Here is a 25074-nt window from a genome sequence, read left to right on the forward strand (position 1 = left end):
AGCCAAAGTGACAGCCAGTGAGAGACAGGTGGAGGAGCTGAAGACAGAGGTGATGGACCAGAGAGATGATTATGGAGCTTAGGAACATGGCAGCCAAAGTGACAGCCAGTGAGAGACAGGTGGAGGAGCTGAAGACAGAGGTGATGGACCAGAGAGATGATTATGGAGCTTAGGAACATGGCAGCCAAAGTGACAGCCAGTGAGAGACAGGTGGAGGAGCTGAAGACAGAGGTGATGGACCAGAGAGATGATTATGGAGCTTAGGAACATGGCAGCCAAAGTGACAGCCAGTGAGAGACAGGTGGAGGAGCTGAAGACAGAGGTGATGGACCAGAGAGATGATTATGGAGCTTAGGAACATGGCAGCCAAAGTGACAGCCAGTGAGAGACAGGTGGAGGAGCTGAAGACAGAGGTGATGGACCAGAGAGATGATTATGGAGCTTAGGAACATGGCAGCCAAAGTGACAGCCAGTGAGAGACAGGTGGAGGAGCTGAAGACAGAGGTGATGGACCAGAGAGTGGAGCATAATTAAGACTGAACTGCATTTATACAAGGACAAAGTAAAGGAACTGGAGAACAAGATCACTGCCCAAACCGCAGAAATGTCCACCATGGGACCCAGACTGGAGGAACTGAGGAGAGAGAAGGCAGGTAGAACAAAGGTAGCGTTCTCTGCTGCTTTAAATAATCACCATGGACCCTTCAATACTGATATCTCACTGGTCTACACAATGAAATCACAAACACTGGGCAAGCCTACAGCCCTACTACTGGTATCTTCACAGTCCCAGTGAGAGGAGTATTTGCATTGCCCCCCCCCCCCCCCCTCTGCTACTCTCTGTTATTATCTATGCATAGTCACTGAAATAACTCTACTTACATTACATATTACCTCGACTAACCAGTACCCCCGCACATAGACTCTGTACCCGTACCCTCTGTATATAGCCATGCTATTGTTATTTTACTGCTGCTCTTTAATTATTTGTTACTTTTTTTGTTATTTTTTTTGTTATTTTTCTAACTGCATGGTTGGTTAAGGGCTCGTAAATAAGCACTTCACTGTTGTATTCGGCGCATGTGACAAATACAATTTGATTTGATTTGACTACTTCAGATTCACATCCATGGATTTTAACACTGTAGCACTGGTGAGTGCATTCTTGTATAAGAATGACCCGTGTCTAATGTGGTCGCATCAGACCAATAGCTATGGAGGCTTTCAGTATCTAACCAATGCAGGGACTTTGTAGCTGGAGAACGGGGAGTTGGTCCATGTGTCTCCCGCCAGGCATCCGGGTCTATGGTGATTGTGATAATCACAGCAGCTTCAGTGGCTTCCTGCTCTTCTCTTTGTGAGGAGAACAACACACAAGCTCTAAAGACAGAAACATTGCTAGAGAATATGGAGAAGGTAACACAAAAGAAACAAACACTATTTTAGTATGTCTTCTTTTCACTATCTCTCTCCCTCAACCAAATGTGTCAGTTGTAATTTCTATGCCATTCATTCATTCTGTTGTTATTTTCCTGGAGATGAGTTTCCATAGCTACAGACAACAGAACAGAGATATAAAGAGGTGACTATTTTCTTATCAATTGTCTCCATGTATTGTTCATCCCAGACAACGTGTCTGTGAGGCTGTGACGGAAGGAAAATGTCAGCCTCGCGCAGCGCTCTGAGTTTATCTGGAACTTGGTCACTGTGGACTCATGTCAGACCAGACAGACAGACAGACGGACGGGCAGGCAGGCAGAGACAGGCAGAGGCAGACACACAAACAGGCAGACAGGAATGGCCCGATTTATCACCATGTTTCTCATCGTCTATCTGGCTGTTAAAAGCATTGAAGCTTGAACGGATCTCCCATTGTATCAGATGAACTTGTAAACAGTGTTACATCTGCCTCAGGCTGCTCACAGTCAGGAGGTAGAGGGTGTCTCACAACACTTCCTGGTCAGACATATGCACATGCCATTAAAGACACGCACATGTAGTACACACACAAACCAGACACTTTGGACATCCTCTCACGCAGTCTTCGCTCTTAGAAAAAAAGGTGCTATCTAGAACCTTAAAGAGTTATTTGTCTGTCCCCTTTGAAGAACCCTTTTTGGTTGCAGGTAGAACCCTTTTGGGTTCCATGTAGAACCCTTTCTACAGAGGATTCTACATGGAACCCAAAATAGTTCTACCTGGAACCAAAAATAGTTATCCTATGGGGACAGCCAAAGAACCCTTTTGGAACCTTTCTTCATCCACAGCAAGTTAAAAACAAGGGGACAGACCAGGCCTCTATATCTGTGCACTGGATACATTTTGTTTTCTCATTAATGTAATAATGTAATGGTCAGTTATATGTTTGCCCCTGTCCCAATACACAAAGTCATCCAGATAGAGAGACTGACACTATTCAGGTTTCAGGTTTGTTCTAAGAGCCCTTACTTGAAGTGCAGGTCCTTGAAGGTGAAGTGTGTCTCCACGATGCCGGTGGTCTTCACTCTGGTCCGCAGCACGTCCTGCTGTGTGGGGATGTAGTCTGATTTGGCTATCCTCTCCATTTCGTTCAGGTAGCTGTGAGGACCACACACACAGGATGATGATGATGATGATGATGAGGGGCGGCACATATACATTGGCAAGACACACACACACACGCACACATTCAAGCAGAGGCACTCAAGCAGATACACCACAGCTGTTGTCTGTTGTTGTGTTTTAGCACAACAGTGATTCTGGATTGGTTCTGTTTGGTTCATGCACGACCACAGAGTCCATGTGTTCTGTGTTTGTGTATGATACGTCTCTCTCTCTCTCGCTCTCTCTCTCAACTTTTCTCAAAGGGAACATTTCTCTGGATTTTTTTGTTGTTATTCTGTCTCTCACTGTTCAAATAAACCTACCATTAGACTGATAATTTCTTTGTCAGTGGGCAAATGTACAAAATCAGCAGGGGATCAAATACTTTCCCCCCTCAATGTAGGTCCTGGATGGCAGGAAGCTTGACCCCAGTGATGTACTGGGCCATACGCACTACCCTCTGTTGCGCCTTACAGATGCCGAGCAGTTACCATACCAGGCGGTGATGCCCCCAGCTCTCGATGGTGCAGCTGTAGAACTTTTTGAGGATCTGGGGACCCATGCCAAATCTTTTCAGTCTCCTGAGAGGGAAAAGGTTTTGTCGTGCCCTCTTCACGACTGCCTTGGTGTGTTTGGACCATGATAGACTGTTGGTGATGTGGACACCAAGAAGCCTGAAACTCTCAACCCGGTCAACTACAGCCCCCTGTTATGTTAATGGGGGCCTGTTCGGTCACCGTTGAGTTTAGTCTGCTACCTGTGGAGTATTATGTCAGGTTTCACACATCAGCAGATGGGAGAGGAGATGAGAGCAGTAGAGAAGAGGAGAATCTAGACACAGACCTCCTCTGTTACCATCAATCAGAACACAATACCATCATACATCAGTCTAATGGGAGGCTGGCCAGAGGTTTTACACACTCCTGATTAAACCTGATATGAGACAGACAAGCCACCAATCAATCTAACTGCCACTGTGATTGCATCAGGGTAAACACCCAGTCTTCTCTGTGATCCGACCTTTAAGAATCAACTCATTCTCTTAATGTGTTTGTAATGTTATTAAAAAGGAAATTGGCAGACAAAGCAGAGTTGTTAAGCTGTATGCAAAGTAGACAGGCTTTTGTTTTCCAGGTTGAATAAAAAGTTAACGAGTGTTGGTCTCCAACGAGCAGCAGGAGGAGATAGAGAGTAGCTCTAACTGGTGTTGGTCTCCAACGAGCAGCAGGAGATAGAGAGTAGCTCTAACTGGTGTTGGTCTCCAACGAGCAGCAGGAGGAGATAGAGAGTAGCTCTAACTGGTGTTGGTCTCCAACGAGCAGCAGGAGGAGATAGAGAGTAGCTCTAACTGGTGTTGGTCTCCAACAAGCAGCAGGAAGAGATAGAGAGTAGCTCTAACTGGTGTTGGTCTCCAACGAGCAGCAGGAGGAGATAGAGAGTAGCTCTAACTGGTGTTGGTCTCCAACGAGCAGCAGCAGGAGATAGAGAGTAGCTCTAACTGGTGTTGGTCTCCAACGAGCAGCAGGAGGAGATAGAGAGTAGCTCTAACTGGTGTTGGTCTCCAACGAGCAGCAGGAGGAGATAGAGAGTAGCTCTAACTGGTGTTGGTCTCCAACGAGCAGCAGGAGGAGATAGAGAGTAGCTCTAACTGGTGTTGGTCTCCAACGAGCAGCAGGAGGAGATAGAGAGTAGCTCTAACTGGTGTTGGTCTCCAACGAGCAGCAGGAGGAGATAGAGAGTAGCTCTAACTGGTGTTGGTCTCCAACGAGCAGCAGGAGGAGATAGAGAGTAGCTCTAACTGGTGTTGGTCTCCTGGTCACATTGATTTGTATTGTGGTAGCGTGAGGGTGCGTGTGCAGGTGCAGATTGCATACTGAGTCAACTAGAGGGAGGTAAGGAGTGAGAGAGAGGATGGAGCGAGGGAGGTGGGTTATATTGAGAATCATTGAGCGTACCACTCCTTCAAGGGAGTTGTTGACATTGAAGGTCATTGAGTTGTTTTCATGTGTTGCTGTCAGGTTGTGTTGTTGTCATGTTGTGCTGTTGTCATGTTGTTGCCAGGTTGTGTTGCTGCCAGGTTGTGTTGTTGTCAGGTTGTGTTGCTGTCATGTTGTGTTACTGTCATGTGGTGTTACTGTCATGTGTTGTTGTCATGTGTTGCTGTCATGTTGTGTTACTGCCATGTTGTTGTCATGTTGTGTTGCTGCCATGTGTTGCTGTCATGTTGTGTTACTGCCATGTTGTTGTCATGTTGTTTTGCTGTCATGTTGTGTTGCTGTCATGTTGTGTTACTGCCATGTTGTTGTCATGTTGTTTTGCTGTCATGTTGTGTTGCTGTCATGTTGTGTTACTGCCATGTTGTTGTCATGTTGTGTTGCTGTCATGTTGTGTTGCTGTCATGTTGTGTTACTGCCATGCTGTTGTCATGTTGTGTTGTTGTCATGTTGTGCTACTGTCATGTGTTGTTGTCATGTGTTGCTGTCATGTTGTGTTACTGCCATGTTGCTGTCATGTTGTGTTGCTGTGTTGCTGTCATGTTGTGTTGCTGTCTTAGGTCTCTCTTTATCTAGTGTTGTGGTGTCTCTTTTATCACAATGTGCGTTTTGTCCTACATTTATTTATAATCTCAGCCCCCGTCCCACAGGAGGCCTCTTGCTAGGCCTCATTGTAAATAAGAATTTGTTCATAATTGAAACACACTATGTCTACTCACTATGCGGCTGAGTCGTTGAGCTGGTACTCCCGGGAGCGCGTGAAGCAGCCTTGCACCCCACTGTCGGCCCACAGGCGGCGGATCACTTTGGACAGGTCGTCGGGCAGGATGCCCTGCGCCTCAGCAGCAGCCGACAGGGCAAAGAGCTGGCGGGCATCGTCCTGCAGGGGGCGGAAGGGGACAGGAGAGGGGCATTATGGGCAAAGCTAGGAGGCTGCAGGTACCACAGTACTAGGGAACAGTTATTGCAACAGACACAGAGGTAGAGGGCTAATGTTTAAATCTGAGGAGGGAGGGAGAACCCGTATTATCACCAAATGTACAGCCAACAGTCTATCAAACATTTGTTTTTTAGAGCAGTGAGGTATGGCTGTGTGGAAGGACCTCTGGGGAGAGGATTTGACAAAGCATCTACAGTGATGATGCAAGATCTCATCATAAATCGTTAAAAGGTCTCTCTAGCCATAAGAGACAATGATTGAGTGAACCAGATTAAATTAATACATTTTGGGTTGTTTTGACAGGTGGCCAATGAGGCCAGGTAATCTACACTGTGTGGATGGCTAATATGGGAGATATATTGGTGTCTGTGGACAAGGCTGTGTGCCATGATAAATAATGTAGTGTTGTAATAAAGTGTGCCAGTGTTAGGCAGGATATATATTTCCTCTGGGTGTTTCTCCCTCTACCATCTGTGCTCTGCAGTGGAGGCTGCTGAGGGGAGGACGGCTCATTATAATGGTTTGAACGGAGTGAATGGAATCAAACCATTCCACTTATTCTGCTCCAGCCATTACCATGGGCCTGTCCTCCCCAATTAAGGTGCCACCAGCCTCCCGTGGTGTAGTGTAAATAGACAGGGATGATCGGCGTGATGGCGATGATGACACAGCACAGTTCAGTCGCCAATGTGAAGATAATGAGTTTAGTTTATTAGGATGTGTGCAGCAGCTACTCTTTCTGGGGTCCACACAGAACATACAAATACATGACAGAGTACAGAACAGTTATAGACAAGAACAACATAAGAGGACCAGACTCCTCCATGCCCAGAGACTCAGCAGAGCAGACGGATGAACAGCTGGCTAGGCTCAGAGAACCAGACACCTCCATGCCCAGAGACTCAGCAGAGCAGACGGATGAATAGCTGGGTAGCCTCAGAGAACCAGACTCCTCCATGCCCAGAGACTCAGCAGAGTAGACGGATGAATAGCTGGCTAGGCTCAGAGACCCAGACTCCTCCATGCCCAGAGACTCAGCAGAGCAGACGGATGAACAGCTGGCTAGGCTCAGAGAACCAGACTCCTCCATGCCCAGAGACTCAGCAGAGCAGACGGATGAACAGCTGGCTAGGCTCAGAGAACCAGACACCTCCATGCCCAGAGACTCAGCAGAGCAGACGGATGAACAGCTGGCTAGGCTCAGAGAACCAGACACCTCCATGCCCAGAGACTCAGCAGAGCAGACGGATGAACAGCTGGCTAGGCTCAGAGAACCAGACTCCTCCATGCCCAGAGACTCAGCAGAGCAGACGGATGAACAGCTGGCTAGGCTCAGAGAACCAGACTCCTCCATGCCCAGAGACTCAGCAGAGCAGACGGATGAACAGCTGGCTAGGCTCAGAGAATCAGACACCTCCATGCCCAGAGACTCAGCAGAGCAGACGGATGAACAGCTGGCTAGGCTCAGAGAACCAGACACCTCCATGCCCAGAGACTCAGCAGAGCAGACGGATGAACAGCTGGCTAGGCTCAGAGAACCAGACACCTCCATGCCCAGAGACTCAGCAGAGCAGACGGATGAACAGCTGGCTAGGCTCAGAGAACCAGACACCTCCATGCCCAGAGACTCAGCAGAGCAGACGGATGAACAGCTGGCTAGGCTCAGAGAACCAGACACCTCCATGCCCAGAGACTCAGCAGAGCAGACGGATGAACAGCCCTGCATACTGTCCACTGAGGCAACACCTCTCCACCCACACACACATACAGTATGCAGATCTGCTGTGTCACCTGTTTCCATAATAGCAAATTAGCAAAGCTCAAATTGAATAATCAATACATTTAGTGAACTGGAACAAAATGGTCATAAATGTACATTTCAATTTGAGACTGGGAGTGCAGTTCACAAAGGATATTTTGCAATGTTTTCATCATCTTTCTCTGGATTTGAAATGACAAAGCAAATGAAATGACACAGCATATGGAGGCTCGATTTCCTCTCCCTGGGAACTAGGTGACTCATTGAGTCAATTCTGGGCACCAGTACCCGTGTGTGTGTGTGTGTGTGCGTCCGTGCATGCCTGTGTGTGTGTGTGTGTGTGTGTGTGTGTGTGTGTGTGTGTGTGTGTGTGTGTCTATGCAATGTTCTATGTGTGTTCTTGTGCATCCCTGTCTAAAGTGTGCATACATGTTGGCTGTTGTCTAATGTACTGTGTGAGAGTATGTTTGTGACAGCCAGTGCGCTAAATGCCTGCATAGGAGGCAGAGCAAGTATCAACACGTCCAGTGGCATGAACGATGGTCTGAGGACATCCATCCTCCCGTAATGACCACGGCAGCCTCTCTCCTCAGCCATGCAGGAGACTAGATTACAGTAATAAAGCACATTCACCCATCCTCCAGCTATAGACTCAAGACTGAAGCCCTCTGACATATACTGTAATACACTCGAGCTTCCTAAAAATGTTTTTAGCCCTCTTTGAGAAACATGTTGACAGTTTGTTCACAGTATGGATGGGCATTTGAAATGTTTTAGCCCTCTTTCAGAAACATGTTGACAGTTTGTTCACAGTATGGATGGGCATTTGAAATGTTTTAGCCCTCTTTCAGAAACATGTTGACAGTTTGTTCACAGTATGGATGGGCATTTGAAATGTTTTGACTGTTTGAGTACTACCATATTTTTTGTTATATACTTGAGTATACTCTAATGGAAACTCTAATGGAAAAATATATATTTTAGGAAAACATTTGAAAAAATATGGGCATTTATCAATACCAACAGTGCACAACAATGCTTAATTTATTATAACCATTATAGATAAATCCTAATCGCTAAATTACCCCATATATACAGTATATCACTCAAAAAAAAGTGCCATTTAAGATTCATTATATTATATTGTGGAACACAATCTTCAAAAAAGGACTAACCAGCAATGTGGGGCTTGCTTGTAGAAGCCAATGACTGTGAAATGGCATAGCCTTGTTTTGTTCATTTAGCAGACAAGACGCTCTTATTTCACAAGCCCTTATTACAGTCAAGACACACCTATGTTATAGTAAAAAACATGTAACAGAATGAAATAGAACAACATATTTTCCAAATGAAAAAACCAGCAAGTGCGAAGTGACACAGATCTTGCATCTGGAAAAGTTATCAAAGATCTGAAATAGGGTTACACTTCGAGAGTTAAAAATAAATACATCTGGATTACAAAACTACATTTCCATATACAGATTTAGTTTATTCTGCTTGTTCTTTGGACTTTTCCAAATGGATTAACAATTCAACATTGAACACTGGATGTTGATGAATTATGGCCACTACATCAGTTTGGTGAGTAGGCCTATGTTTAATGATTCTGATAAAAATTTGCGATACTCGTTAGGGTTGTGCAAAGGACACAAAACACAAAGCGGATTTAACTTATTTTGGAACACAGCCCTAATGTAGGATACAAGCACTATTATGTTCTCATCCAGAGTCATGTTTATTTTCCAAGCTATAGCACACAATATTTTACATACAGCAGGTTTTTAAAGGACCAAGAAGTAGAATCTGCTTCATGTTTTAATTTTTGCCATGGAAAACCCATAGCGATACTGCTATCATCACAGCACTATCAGAGGGAGCGGTCGGAAGGCAACTGAGTGAGTGAGACACAGGAGAAATGGAAACTAGGGAGAAGAACTATGTGATGCTTGCCTTGGTTTATTTTTTGTTGTGCCCCGCAATTGCACATGTACATATGGACCACTAGAGTCAAAGCAAATTTCACTTGCCCGTTCAGGCAGCCACACAGCACATTCCAACAAATAGTTTGACAGTATTTTAACATTTTATCTCTGGCTAAAGATCGAGTTTTGAGTTTTGACTTCCTTTCAAGTATTCAAGTACTCCATCTCTAGTTCACAGGCTGAACCCTCTTCACAGGAGCACTGGGCATCTTATTGCTGACTCATTGAGTGTGATTAGTGAGAGCAGTGTGTGTGTGTGTGTGTGTGTGTGTGTGTGTGTGTGTGTGTGTGTGTGTGTGTGTGTGTGTGTGTGTGTGTGTGTGTGTGTGTGTGTGTGTGTGTGTGTGTGTGTGTGTGTGTGTGTGTGTGAATAATGAATATGGGTTGGGAATGAAGCCTTTCTATCAGCCTGAGGTGTTAATGCTATCGTTTTAATATTATTAATAATAATAAAAGTATAATGATAATAATCCGTATTTGCGGCCGGCAGCAGTAGCAGAAGGAGTTTGAGAGACAGGTTATTCACTTGAGGTGCACAGTGCCTACGCTGCAGAAATTGCCTGCAAAGGAAATCTGCTTGGAAAATATGTCCAGTCAGCAGCTTTAAATAAAAACCCTTAGTTACCACACCTTCTCCCTTTTCAGCACACTTCACGTTTCTTCATGATGAAGCCTACATTGCCCTCGTGGTTGCAGGAAAACCCACTCACAGCCTCTACCTTTTCTCTCTCTCAATGGTCAGTGCTATCCGGGATCTTACAGCCATAACCCTTACAAATTCCAACTTCAATGGTGTAGGGACCCTCTCTCAATCTCTCTTTCAACTGCTCTCTCGCTCTCTGTCTGAGCACTGAGGAGAGAGCAGGTCTGAACCTCAAGAGTCCCCACTGTAATGTGTGTGTGTGTGGGGGGGGGGGGGGGGGGGTCGTGTGTGTGCATAATGGATGTCAATTGTCATGGCAATTTTGAATAATAAAAATACAATTTCAAGCAAAGCAAAGTTAGTAGAATGTTTGAATTTAGAATGTTTGCTTGATAAGAGCGTTGATTTAGAATCCCATTCTATTTCTTTGCCTTGGCAATTCAATTAATTTCAATACACTCACATCTGAATGTAATGATATCACAATTAAATACAGCAACTTCAGTAGTATTTAGAATGTTTGGTTGATAGATACTGTTGATATGCAATATTGATATGGAACTCAGTTTTGGTAGCAACAAGCCCAAGCCTAGACCTTTGAGTTGCTTCTGCTATCCAAGATTATATACATTTTTCAACAATGAACTTCAATACCCAGCAACTTAACCAGTCCATACCATGGATGGCACAGGGACACAGTATCTTGCTATCATAATCAATGGTTACAATTAAATAACACATTCTTACCAGGATTTGGTTCGTTGCTTATTTTAGTGTATTTCTCAACATCCATTTCTAGAATACATTTAGGTACAGTGCCTTCGGAAAGTATTCAGATCCCTTGACTTTTCCATATTTTGTTAAGTTACAGCCTTTTTCTAAAATGGTTTAAAAAAAATCCTCAGCAATCTACACATAATACCCCATATTGACAAAGTATTCAGACCCTTTGCTATGAGACTCGAAATTGAGCTCAGGTACATCTAGTTTCCATTGATCATCCTTGAGATGTTTATACAACTTGATTGGAGTCCACCCGTGGAAATTCAATTGATTGGACATGATTTGGAAAGGCACACACCTGTCTATATAAGGTCCAACAGTTGACAGTGCATGTCAGAGCAAAAACCAAGCCACGAGGTCGAAGGAATTGTCCGTAAAGCTCCGAGACAGGATTGTGTCGAGGCACAGATCTGGGGAAAGGTACCAAAAAAAATGTCTGCAGCATTGAAGGTCCCCAAGAGCACAGTGGCCTCCATCGCTCTTAAATTGAAACAGTTTAGAACCACCAAGACTCTTCCTAGAGCTGGCTGCCCGGCCAAACTGAGCAATCGGGGAAGAAGGGCCTTGGTCAGGGAGGTGACCAAGAACATGATGGTCACTTTGACAGAGCCCTAGAGTTCTTCTGTGGAGATGGGAGAACCTTGCAGAAGGACAACCATCTCTGCAGCACTTCAGAAATTAGGTCTTAGAGTGACCAGACGGAAGCCACTCATCAGTAAAAGGCACATGACAGCTCGCTTGGAGTTTGCCAAAAGGCACCTAACGACTCTCAGACCATGAGAAACAAGATTATCTGGTCTGATGAAACCAAGATTGAACCCTTTGGCCTGAATGCCAAGCGCCACGTCTGGAGGAAACCTGGCACCATCCCTACAGTGAAGCATGGAGGTGGCAGCATCATGTTGTGGGCATGTTTTCAAGCAGCAGGGACTGGGAGACTAGTCAGGAACGAGGCAAAGATGAACGGAGCAAAGAACAGAGATATCCTTGATGAAAACCTGCTCCAGAGCGCTCAGGACCTCAGACTGAGGTGAAGGTTCACCTTCCAATAGGACAACGACACTAAGCACACAGCCAAGACAACGCAGGAGTGGCTTCGGAACAAGTCTTAGAATGTCCTTGAGTGGCCCAGCCAGAGCCTGAACTTGAACCCGATTCAACATCTCTGGAGAGACCTGAAAATAGCTGTGCAGCAACGCTCCCCATTCAACCTGACAGAGCTTGAGAGGATATACAGAGAAGAATGGGAGAAACTCCCCAAATACAGGTGTGCCAAGGTTGTAGCATCATATCCAACAAGACTCGATGCTGTAATCACTGCCAAAGGTATTTCAACAAAGTACTGAGTAAAGGGTCTGAATACTGATGTACATTTTATATATATACATTTGCGAACATTTCTAAAAACCTGTTTTTGCTTTGTCATTATGGGGTATTGTGTGTAGATTGATGAGGGGGAAAAATACAATTTAATCAATTATAGAATAAGGCTGTAAGGTAACAAAATGTGGAACAAGTCAAGGGGTCTGAATACTCTCTGAAGGCACTGCACATCTAGAACTGGTTTTGTGTGACTTTAGGTCAAGACCTCCCAAGTTTCTCAGAGATCTGCCATTGTGAGTGCTACTGGAAGTCCCTATACATGGCCAGCTTCCCCTACCACTACCACTACCTGCCTGAGAAACCATGTCTGTTCCACAAGCACATGGAGATAAGGCTCAAGGGGGAGTTTTACAGGAGAGTCAGGACTGAACTTTACGAGCAACATGTGACCTCAGTTGGCCAGTAGCTTTTATCTGATAAGGAGATTGAAAAACTGGAAGCCTTTCTGGGGGTGTTGGAGTTGGCTGCAGATGGGCTTCCTGTAAATCTCTTGTGTATTTTGTAGAAATAAGTAAGATAAGGTAGAATACGATAGGATTGGTAGGTATAGTAAGATAAGGTAGAATAAGATAGGATTGGTAGGTATAGTAAAATAAGATATGATAGGTAGGTAGGTATAGTAAGTAAGATAAGATACGATAGGATTGGTAGGTATAGTATGATAAGATAGGATTGGTAAGTATGGTAAGATAGGATTGGTAGGTATGGTAAGATAAGATAGGATTGGTAGGTATAGTAAAATAACATAGAATTGGTAGGTATGGTAAGATAAGGTAGGATAAGATAAGATTGGTAGGTATAGTAAGATAAGGTAGGATAAGATAAGATTGGTAGGTACAGTAAGATAAGGTAGAATAAGATAGGATTGGTAGGTACAGTAAGATAAGGTAGAATAAGATTGGATTGTTAGGTATAGTGAGATAAGATTGGACTGGTAGGTATAGTAAGATAAGATAGGTAGGTATAGTAAGATAAGATGGGATAGGTAGGTATAGTAAGATAAGATAGGTAGGTATAGTAAGTTAAGATAGGTAGGTATAGTAAGATAAGATAGGTAGATATAGTAAGATAAGGTAGGATAAGATAAGATTGGTAGGTACAGTAAGATAAGATATAATAAGATAGGATTGGTAGGTACAGTAAGATAAGGTAGAATAAGATAGGATTGTTAGGTATAGTAAGATAAGATTGGATTGGTAGGTATAGTAAGATAAAATAGAATGAGATAGGATTGGTAGGTATAGTAAGATAAAATAGAATGAGATAGGATTGGTAGGTATAGTAAGATAAAATAGAATGAGATAGGATTGGTAAGTATGGTAAGATAAAATAGAATAAGATAGGATTGGTAAGTATGGTAAGATAAAATAGAATAAGATTGGATTGGTAAGTATGGTAAGATAAGGTAGAATAAGATAGGATTGGTAAGTATGGTAAGATAAGGTAGAATAAGATAGGATTGGTAAGTATAGTAAGATAAAATAGAATAAGATTGGATTGGTAAGTATGGTAAGATAATTATGAGCAAAGTCAGTGCTTGTAGAAAAATAGTTGTGTTATTCAGTCTTCTTTGGGGGGGGTGTATGTCAACGGTTACATGATGGTAAGCACAGTCTCCTATTAGCGGAAATTGCCGTTATTTTCCAACTGTGTGACTGCATGTGATGGCTTCTTGGATCGGGCATGCTAGTGACTAACCTTGACTTCATGGGGTTATGGATGCTAGTGACTAACCTTGACTTCATGGGGTTATGGATGATAGTGACTAACCTTGACTTCATGGGGTTATGGATGCTAGTGACTAACCTTGACTTCATGGGGTTATGGATGCTAGTGACTAACCTTGACTTCATGGGGTTATGGATGCTAGTGACTAACCTTGACTTCATGGGGTTATGGATGATAGTGACTAACCTTGACTTCATGGGGTTATGGATGATAGTGACTAACCTTGACTTCATGGGGTTATGGATGATAGTGACTAACCTTGACTTCATGGGGTTATGGATGATAGTGACTAACCTTGACTTCAGTGCCCAGGATATTGTTACTCAAGAGCTCTAGTGGATGTGTAGAAGCAAAGCTGTACATCTTCTCTAATCATCTGACTGCAGAAACAGAGGAGCCTAACATACATGCCCAAGTGTGTGTGTGTTTGTTTGCATGTGTGTGTCTTACCTCTCTGGAGGCCTCTGTGTAGTCAATCTTGAGGTTGCCCATGGCCTTGATAATAGCCATGATGGACTGGATGGTGTTGCTGTAGACCACAGCTCTGTACTGCTTACACTCGTCTTCTGAGTAGCCATCCTCATGGATGATCCTGATGAAGGAGAACAAACCTGAGCATTCTACTAATGTCACTCAAGATGTTACTAAGAGAAAAGGAGGACAGGTGGAGAACGACTGCCCCCTCACATTGACTGCCCCCTCACATTGACTGCCCCCTCACATTGACTGCCCCCTCACATTGACTGCCCCCTCACATTGACTGCCCCCTCACATTGACTGCCCCAACACATTGACTGCCCCAACACATTGACTGCCCCCTCACATTGACTGCCCCCTCACATTGACTGCCCCCTCACATTGACTGCCCCCTCACATTGACTGCCCCCTCACATTGGGGCTCCCAAGTGGCGCAGAGGGCTAAGGCACTGCATCTCAGTGCAAGAGGCGTCACTACAGTCCCTTGTTCAAATCCAGGCAGTATCATGTCCGGTTGTGATCGGGAGTCCCATAGGGCGCACAATTGGCCCAGTTTCGTCAGGGTTTGGTCGGGGTAGGCTGTCATAAAGAAGAATTTGTTCTTAACTGACATGCTTAGTTAAATAAAGGTTCAATGTAAAAAATAATAATAATAATAATTGAAGCCACAGAGGTTCAAGACCGGCCGCGGTACTGCAGGCATTGTTAGCAGAAAACATTATAGTAAATGGAAAAATGTCAATCTTTGTGGTCAATCTTCTTGTAAATTAAAAAATGTTGCAAAGACCATGGACCAATAATTGCTTCTAATACACCAAATGTATGTACTTTGACCGATTATTTCGCACCCAGAAGAAGTTATAAGGATAATTGAGTTGCTAATGGGTAGCCTGCAGTACCCAGGTCGGCATAAAACTTGACTTATATGAGGGGGCAGCACTGAGCTAGCCTGTAACGTCACTTCCTGGAGTAGCTCAAACTGAGCATGTTATGTCCCCATGAGACACCATCTTAACCGACTTAATTTAGCTTCAATGTTCTATTGAGACTTCACATAGTTAAACATTGTGTCACGTGATCCATGACTTTGTCCATTCATATATACAGTCATTGGGCAGTATGGTTGACAGGTTATGTATTTCATACAGTGTTAAATGTGCTCAATATGTTAGGACTTCTAGCTGCTAAGAGTTTGGGTATTCAATCAATGACCGTAATGTTTCGTAGAACGGCTAGTTACTCTAAGATGATAATAACAAATGTATTTATTGTCAAATACACCAGATAGGTGCAGTGAAATGTGTTGTTTTACAAGGTCAGCCTCAGTAGTACAGCACCCCTGGGGCAAATAAGGGTTAATTGCCTTGCTCAAAGGCACATCAACAGATTTTTCAGCTTGTCAGCTCTGGTATTCAAACCAGCAACCTTTCAGTAACTAGCCCAACGTTCTTACCGCTAGGCTACCAGCTGATATAAACAGTCAGTGCAGTCCTGTGCAAACCTCCTCTGCATGTTGGTGATGTGTCTGACCATGCCTCAGCTTGTCATGCACAGGGGAACGCCCTGCATGTTAAGTGTGTGTGTATGTGTGTGTGTTTCAGTGGGATGATAGCATCCAGACTTCATCAGAATGCAGGATGCAGTGCAGAAAGAGCACAGTAGCACCAAGACAAGGACATGAATAAGCCAATATCACCTCATGAATAAACAGGCCTGTAAGCTTGACACTAGCGGCTAGGAAAAGTACTGGGATTTAACCCAGTTAGTTACACAATAAATATTATAATTCTATCTACAGGTGTTATGGGGGGAAAAAAGACAACCATTCTCCCTGCTCTCCTTTTATGTTGACATGATCTCTGTGGTCAGAGACAGAGCTGGTGCTTCAGAGCAGAGCTGTGTTGTGTTATGGGTATGGTCTATCTCCCAAGCATTGGTTGTTCTGTATGGCTGTATTAACAACCTGGGTTTAGAGCTACATTCTGTACTCTACACTCATGAAAAACTGATTCATCGCCTGGCTAGCCCACAGGAATGTGAATAATTAAGCCATTATGGAGTGTGTGTGTGCGTGTGTGTGAGAATGAGACATGGACATACACACATATGTTTTGTATACGTCATTGGTGAGCGTGTAATTGAGTGTCATGGTTTGATCCCAGTCATTACAGTAACCACAGTAAAAGTCCTGTGCACTGAGACTCATGCTTTCAGTAGCCAAAGACAATTATGGGTAGGAAGACACGAGAAAACCAGCGCAACTACCAAAGACAGGAAGACACAAAGATTTGCCCTCCATATGTCTTCCTAAAAAGCAAATTAATATGCCTATGCTCAACATGCCTGATTGACTGTTTGCCAGCTCTGGATCAGCAGTGTACAGTAGCATTGTAGATCAATCCAACAAGGACTGGGACAAGGACTGAATAAACCACTAGAGGATAGAGGGCATCATCTATTAAAGAGGTCATGACATGTCCTGATCTGTTACAGCTCTCTGTAACTCACTTCATCTGCTTGACGATGGTGCTTTTCCCAGACTCCCCGGCACCTGTAGAAGGAACAGGAAACACAGTGAATTATAAGTGAATTTTACAAGCTGTTTAAAGGCACAGTCAACTTAGTGTATGTAAACCTCTGACCCACTGGAATTGTGATATTGTGATAAGTGAAATAATCTGTCTGTAAACAATTGTTGGAAAAATTACTTGTGTCATGCACAAAGTAGATGTCCGAACCGACTTGACAAAACTATAGTTTGTTAAAAATACATTTGTGGAGTGGTTGAAAAACAAGTTTTAATGACTCTAACCTAAGTGCACATTAACTTCCGTCTTCAACTGTATATATACAGTGGGGCAAAAAAGTATTTAGTCAGCCACCAATTGTGCAAGTTCTCCCACTTAAAAAGACGAGAGAGGCCTGTAATTTTCATCATAGGTGCACTTCAACTATGACAGACAAAATGAGAAAAAAAAATCCAGAAAATCACATTGTAGGATTTTTAATGAATTGATTTGCAAATTATGGTGGAAAATAAGTTTTTGGTCACCTGAGTAGCCTCGTTTCACTGCCAAAAATCTAATTAAACCACCTAGTGTTCAGCAAAATAACACAATGTCAAATACAGATAGCCTAGTCAAATAATTAACATCCAATCACATTAACCATTACTCTCTCGCGGGAATTCCACTAACGGTCCATATGTAGCCAAACGTAGCTGCTGCTCATGTTGATATCTGTACTGATGGCACAAAAGCCATGACAGGCAGACATAGCGGAGAGGTAACGCGCGTGCAAGCAGTTGCTCCCAACGCCACTTTGGTACACTGCAGCATCCACCGAAGGGCTCTTGCTGCCAAGGGAATGCCTGACAGTTTGAAAGATGTTTTGTACACTACAGTGAAAATGGTTAACTTTGTTAAAACTTCTTATGGCTCGGGGGCAGGGGCCCAGAGGTGCCCAGAGTAAACTGCCTGCTCCTCAGTCGCAGTTGCTAATATATGCATATTATTAGTATATTTGGATAGAAAACACTCTGAAGTTTCTAAAACTGTTTGAATGATGTCTGTGCGCCCTGCACTTTCACTGGCTGTTGTCATATCGATCCCATTAACGGGATTTCAGCCCTAAGAAGTTAAAGCAAGGCCCCAAACTCGTGTGTATTTTCTGCACTATGCAATGATATGGGCAGCAACAACGTAACGCTTTTACAACATACAGAAGTGCGCTGGTTATCAAGGGGCAACGAGCTTAAAGTTCTCTTTACTGACCATCATTTTCACTTGTCTGGATGGTAACAACAACTGCCTGAGTTACACCAGGAACGCACAATCCCTCCATCAGTGCTCAGACTGTCCGCAATAGGCTGAGAGAAGCTGGACTGAGGGGTTGTAGGCCTTTTGTAAGGCAGATCCTCACCAGACATCACCGGCAACAACGTCATCTATGGGCACAACCCACCGTCGCTGGAACAGACAGGACTGGCAAAAAGTTATCTTCACTGACGAGATGCGGTTTAGTCTCACCAGGGGTGATGATCGGATTCACGTTTATCGTTGAAGGAATGAGAGTTACACCGAGGCCAGTACTCTGGAGCGGGATTGATTTGGAGGTGGAGGGTCTGTCATGGCCTGGGGCGGTGTGTCACAGCATCATCGGACTGAGCCTGTTGTCATTGCAGGCAATCTCAACGCTTTGCGTTAAAGGGAAGACATCCTCCTCCCTCATGTGGTACCCTTCCTGCAGGCTCATCCTGACATGACCCTCCAGCATGACAATGCCACCAGCCATACAGCTCGTTCTGTGCGTGATTTCCTGCAAGACAGGAATGTCAGTGTTCTGCCATGGTCAACGAAGAGCCCGGCTCTCAATCGCATTGAGCATGTCTGGGACCTGTTGGATCGGACGGTGAGGGCTAGGGCCATTCCCCCCAAAAATGTCAGGGAACTGGCAGGTGCTTGGTGGAAGAGTGGGGTAACATCTCACAGCAAGAACTGGCAAATCTGGTGCAGTCTATGAGGAGGAGATGCACTGCAGTACTAAATACAGCTGGTGGCCACAACATATACTGACTGTTACTTTTGAGTTTGACCCACACCTGGTTTAGGGACACATTATTCCATTTCTGTTAGTCACATGTCTGTGGAACTTGTTCAGTTTATGTCTCAGTTGTTGAATCTTGTTATGTTCATACAAATATTTACACGTTATGTTTGTTGAAAATAAACGCAGTTGACAGTGAGAGGACGTTTCTTTTTTTGCTGAGTTCGAAAATTCAGACCCCTCGACTGTTTCCACATTTTGTTACGTTAAAGCCTTGTTCTAAAATGTATTAAATAAATAAAAAATCTCATCAATCTACACACAATACCCCATAATGACAAAGTGTAAACAGGTTTCTAGAACACTTTGCACATTTATTAAATATATTATGGGTATGGTCTATCTCCCAGGCATTGGTTGTTTTGTATGGCTGTATTTATAACCTGGGCTTAGAGCTACATTCTGTACGCTACACTCATGAAAAACTGATTCATCGCCTGGCAAGCCCACAGGAATGGGAATAATTAAGCCATTAAGGTCTATGTGTGTGTGTGTGTGTGTGTGTGTGTGTGTGTGTGTGTGTGTGTGTGTGTGTGTGTGTGTGTGTGTGTGTGTGTGTGTGTGTGTGTGTGTGCGCGTGCGACAATGAGGCATAGACATACACACATTCTTTGTATACGTCATTGGTGAGTGTGTAATTGAGTGTCATGGTTTGATCCCAGTCATTACAGTAACCACAAAAAAAGTCCTGTGCACTGAGACTAATCCTTTCAGTAGCCAAAGACAATTATTGGTAGGAAGGTGCAAAATATCACATTTACATATGTATTCAGACTCTTTACCCTGTACTTTGTTGAAGCACCTTTGGCAGTGATTACAGCCTCGAGTCTTACAAGCATGGAAAACATGTGTTTAGGGAGCTTGCACAGCTATTTTCAGGTCTCTCCAGAGATGTCTGATCAGGTTCAAGTCCGGGCTCTGGCTGGGACACTCAAGGACATTCAGAGACTTGTCCTGAAGCCACTCCTGTGTTGTCTTGGCTGTCTGCTTAGGGTCTTTGTCCTGTTGGAAGGTGAACCTTCGTCCCAGTCTGAGGTCCTTAGTGCTCTGGAGCAGGTTTTCATCAAGGTTTTCATCTGTACTTTGCTCCGTTCATCTTTCCTTCGATTCTACCTAGTCTCCCAGTCCCTGCCGCTGAAAAACATCCCCACAGCATGATGCTGCCACCACCATGCTTCACCGTAGGGATGGTGCCAGGTTTCCTCCAGACGTGATGCTTGGCATTCAGGCCAAATAGTTCAATCTTGGTTTCATCAGACCAGAGAACCTTGTTTCTCATGGTCTGAGAGTCCTTTAGGTTCCTTTTGACAAACTCCAAGTGGGCTGTCATGTGCCTTTTACTACGGTGTGGCATCCGTCTGGCTACTCTACCATTAAGGCATGATTGATGGAGTGCTGCAGAGATGGTTGTCCTTCTGGAAGGTTCCCCCATCTTTATTGTGCACCTTCCTGACCAAGGACCTACTACCCCAATTATTCCATTTGGATGGGCAGCCAGCTCTAGGAAGAGTCTTGGTGGTGTCAGACTTTTCCCGTTTATGAATGATGGAGGCCACTGTGTTCTTCGGGAATGTTCATCCTGTGGGCTAGCCAGGCAATGCTGCAATTTTTTTTGTACCCTTCCCCAGATCTGTGGCTCAACATAATCTTGTCTCGGAGCTCTAAGAACAATTCCTTTGACCTCATGGCTTGGTTTATGCTCTGACATGCACTGTCAACTGTGGGATCTTATACAGTGCCTTGCGAAAGTATTCGGCCCCCTTGAAATTTGCGACCTTTTGCCACATTTCAGGCTTCAAACATAAATATATAAAACTGTATTTTTTGTGAAGAATCAACAACAAGTGGGACACAATCATGAAGTGGAACGACATTTATTGGATATTTCAAACTTTTTTAACAAATCAAAAACTGAACAATTGGGTGTGCAAAATTATTCAGCCCCCCTTAAGTTAATACTTTGTAGCGCCACCTTTTGCTGCGATTACAGCTGTAAGTCGCTTGGGGTATGTCTCTATCAGTTTTGCACATCGAGAGACTGAAATGTTTTCCCATTCCTCCTTGCAAAACAGCTCGAGCTCAGTGAGGTTGGATGGAGAGCATTTGTGAACAGCAGTTTTCAGTTCTTTCCACAGATTCTCGATTGGATTCAGGTCTGGACTTTGACTTGGCCATTCTAACACCTGGATATGTTTATTTTTGAACCATTCCATTGTAGATTTTGCTTTATGTTTTGGATCATTGTCTTGTTGGAAGACAAATCTCCGTCCCAGTCTCAGGTCTTTTGCAGACTCCATCAGGTTTTCTTCCAGAATGGTCCTGTATTTGGCTCCATCCATCTTCCCATCAATTTTAACCATCTTCCCTGTCCCTGCTGAAGAAAAGCAGGCCCAAACCATGATGCTGCCACCACCATGTTTGACAGTGGGGATGGTGTGTTCAGCTGTGTTGCTTTTACGCCAAACATAACGTTTTGCATTGTTGCCAAAAAGTTCAATTTTGGTTTCATCTGACCAGAGCACCTTCTTCCACATGTTTGGTGTGTCTCCCAGGTGGCTTGTGGCAAACTTTAAACAACACTTTTTATGGATATCTTTAAGAAATGGCTTTCTTCTTGCCACTCTTCCATAAAGGCCAGATTTGTGCAATATACGACTGATTGTTGTCCTATGGACAGAGTCTCCCACCTCAGCTGTAGATCTCTGCAGTTCATCCAGAGTGATCATGGGCCTCTTGGCTGCATCTCTGATCAGTCTTCTCCTTGTATGATCTGAAAGTTTAGAGGGACGGCCAGGTCTTGGTAGATTTGCAGTGGTCTGATACTCCTTCCATTTCAATATTATCGCTTGCACAGTGCTCCTTGGGATGTTTAAAGCTTGGGAAATCTTTTTGTATCCAAATACGGCTTTAAACTTCTTCGCAACAGTATCTCGGACCTGCCTGGTGTGTTCCTTGTTCTTCATGATGCTCTCTGCGCTTTTAACGGACCTCTGAGACTATCACAGTGCAGGTGCATTTATACGGAGACTTGATTACACACAGGTGGATTGTATTTATCATCATTAGTCATTTAGGTCAACATTGGATCATTCAGAGATCCTCACTGAACTTCTGGAGAGAGTTTGCTGCACTGAAAGTAAAGGGGCTGAATAATTTTGCACGCCCAATTGTTCAGTTTTTGATTTGTTAAAAAAGTTTGAAATATCCAATAAATGTCGTTCCACTTCATGATTGTGTCCCACTTGTTGTTGATTCTTCACAAAAAAATACAGTTTTATATCTTTATGTTTGAAGCCTGAAATGTGGCAAAAGGTCGCAAAGTTCAAGGGGGCCGAATACTTTCGCAAGACACTGTATACAGTTGAAGTGGAAGTTTACATACACTTTAGCCAAATACATTTAAACTCAGTTTTTCACAATTCCTGACATTTAATCCAAGTAAAAAATCCTTGTCTTAGGTCAGTTAGGATCACCACTTTAATTTAAGAATGTGAAATGTCAGAATAATAGTAGAGAGAATGATTTATTTCAGCTTTTATTTCTTTCATCACATTCCCAGTGGGTCAGAAGTTCACATACACTCAATTAGTATTTGGTAGCATTACCTTTAAATTGTTTAACTTGGGTCAAACGTTTCGGGTAGCTTTCCACAAGCCTCCCACAATAAGTTGGGTGAATTTTGGCCCATTCCTCCAGACATAGCTGGTGTAACTGAGTTAGGTTTTTAGGCTTCCTTGCTGGCAGACGCTTTTTCAGTTCTGGCCACAAATGTTCTATGGGATTGAGGTCAGTGTTTTGTGATGGCCACTCCAATACCTTGACTTTGTTGTCCTTAAGCCATTTTGCCACAACTTTGGAAGTACGCTTGGGGTCATTGTCCATTTGGAAGACCCATTTGCGACCAATCAGCCTTCCTGGCTGATGTCGTGAGATGTTGCTTCAAAACATCCAAATAATTTTCCTACCTTATGAAGCCATCTATTTTGTGAAGTGCACCAAAGTACGTTCATCTCTAGGAGACAAAACGCGTCTCCTTCCTGAGCAGTATGGCGGCTGCGTGGTCCCATGGTGTTTATACTTGCGTACTATTGTTTGTACAGATGAACATGGTACCTTCAGGCGTTTGGAAATTACTCCCAAGGATGAACCAGACTTGTGGAGGTCTAGAATTTGTTTTCTGAAGTCTTGGCTGATTTCTTTTGATTTTCCCATGATGTCAAGCAAAGAGGCACTGAGTTTAAAGGTAGGCCTTGATGCATTTCAACACGTACACCTTCGATTGACTAAAATTATGTCAATTAGCCTATCGGAAGCATCTAAAGCCATGACATAATTTTCTGGAATTTCCCAAGATGTTTAAAGGCACAGTCAACTTAGTGTATGTAAACTTCTGACCCACTGGAATTGTGATACAGTGAATTATAAGTGAAATAATCAGTCAGTATACAATTTTTGGAAAAATGACTTGTGTCATGCACAAAGTAGATGTCCTAACCGACTTGTCAAAACTATAGTTTGTTAACAAGACATTTGTGGAGTGGATCATTGGGGATCATACAATATTCCCTTTCTTTTGTTGTTCACATCGCATGTGAAGGGTCAACTCATTTAATTAAAGTTCAATTCATAACTAAACATTTTTTTTTACATATCTATTGGAAGGATTTACTAATTTGCAACGTATGATAAGGTAAAAGGTTTATGTTTCTGTCTCCATATATGGTAAATATATTAATTTGCATATATTTCTGTTAATTCCCATATATTCCCGTTAATTCCCAAGGAACGTTTCCACCTCTGAATATTCACCAAAATCTTCAACCCAAGTTGTGTCCCTGTACTGACAGCCCTGTGCCACCATGTCGTGTCCCTGTGCCACAGTTTCGTGTTGTGTCCCCGTGCTCCACCTGACCTGGCCCAGTCACAGTACATCAAGCCCTACCCTGACAAACAGCCCAGAGGGACCAGCCCCCCCCCCCCCCCCACACACCTTCCTGAGAGGGAGGTAGAGGCAGAGTTGGAGAATTAGGGAGAGCAATTTCCACACAGTTATAAAAAGCTAATTCCACCTCTATCAGTGCCAACATGACAAGCCATTCCGTTTGTGTGTGCTGACAGACGCAGAGGGAGGGCAGGATCTAATGCAAGCTGAATTGTGGGTTCAGACTCAGCTGGTTTAGAGCTGACCTCTTTCACCATCCTCAAATACTAATTAAAGACCATGGATTGAGGCACGGACTGAATGACTGACTAAATCACCAGAAAACAAATATGTTACTGACTTTGGGACAGGTGATGGGAAATAACTGATTGAAGTAAGCACATCCCTGAGGCCAAGTCCATTAAGGACTGCATTGGTGTCTAACTCCATCTGTTGATTTGATGAGTGGCCTCAAAATAGAGTACCGAGAAGCAGGAGAGATAAGAGCAATAAATCCAGACAACCTACTGTTCCTCTTTAATTTGAATAAGCTCTCAATCCTAAAGATGCACTCAAACCTCTTGGCTTTCACTACCGTACCGTACCGAGGCTTCTCTCAGGCTGGAGAGTCTTGGCCCTAATCCTGCTGAGTGGTTTGGTGGTAATGTAGCGTACTGAATGAGTCTGTATGGGTATTTGGGCAGGGAGTGTAGGGGTGACCATGGAGAATGATGTATTGATCTGAAGGGACAGACCTTGGTGACAGGGTAGGCCAAACACAACGATGCTAGAAAACTCTACTGTTCTCAGATAAAAACACACAGAGAGCAGCAATGAAATGGCAGCTATCGGAGTCTGTTTGAATAACGATAAAAACAGTCCTAAAATTGTGGATTTTTTTTCTTCACGACAGGAATTTCTAGAGAGCCACAGGGCCAAATCTCTGGTTTTATAGTGGAAAATAATAGTACGATCTGGTGAATAACTTACTACTTCCTTTCCCTTTATAAATTATAAGGCATGTTGTTCTATTACCTAAATGTGGTAACTTGAAGTTTTACTGAGTTGTCTCAGGAACACCCCTGTGGGTCCATATTTAGTGCAAAATGTATTATGTAAAAATCACTAACACTAACACAGTACTACTCATGATACTACTCAATATCTCATAGTTGTGCAAGTCAAAGCTGATAGCTGATGCATTCTGACACAAAGGCATTTAGTTGGATTTAGCAGTGACATTACACAAAATTCTATCTCACTTTGGCTTCATCAG

General features: G+C 43.6%; 1 protein-coding gene across 2 annotated transcripts in view; it reads right to left on the reverse strand.

Annotated features, from left to right (window-relative positions):
• LOC110494677 (G protein subunit alpha i2b) overlaps positions 1-25074 on the reverse strand; it is a 110699-nt gene that overhangs the window by 26350 nt on the left and 59275 nt on the right. For both annotated transcript variants that reach the window (XM_090206301.1, XM_036950744.2), the window contains 4 exons: positions 16781-16823; positions 14246-14387; positions 5297-5457; positions 2449-2577 (listed from right to left, as the gene is read on the reverse strand). In XM_090206301.1, coding sequence (XP_090062427.1) covers positions 2449-2577; positions 5297-5457; positions 14246-14387; positions 16781-16823 — 475 coding nt within the window. The remainder of the gene's footprint in view (positions 1-2448; positions 2578-5296; positions 5458-14245; positions 14388-16780; positions 16824-25074) is intronic.

The sequence above is a fragment of the Oncorhynchus mykiss genome, chromosome 17 (assembly GCF_057628025.1).
Source record: "Oncorhynchus mykiss isolate SJ-2025 chromosome 17, ASM5762802v1, whole genome shotgun sequence".
In the NCBI taxonomy this organism is placed as follows: domain Eukaryota; kingdom Metazoa; phylum Chordata; class Actinopteri; order Salmoniformes; family Salmonidae; genus Oncorhynchus; species Oncorhynchus mykiss.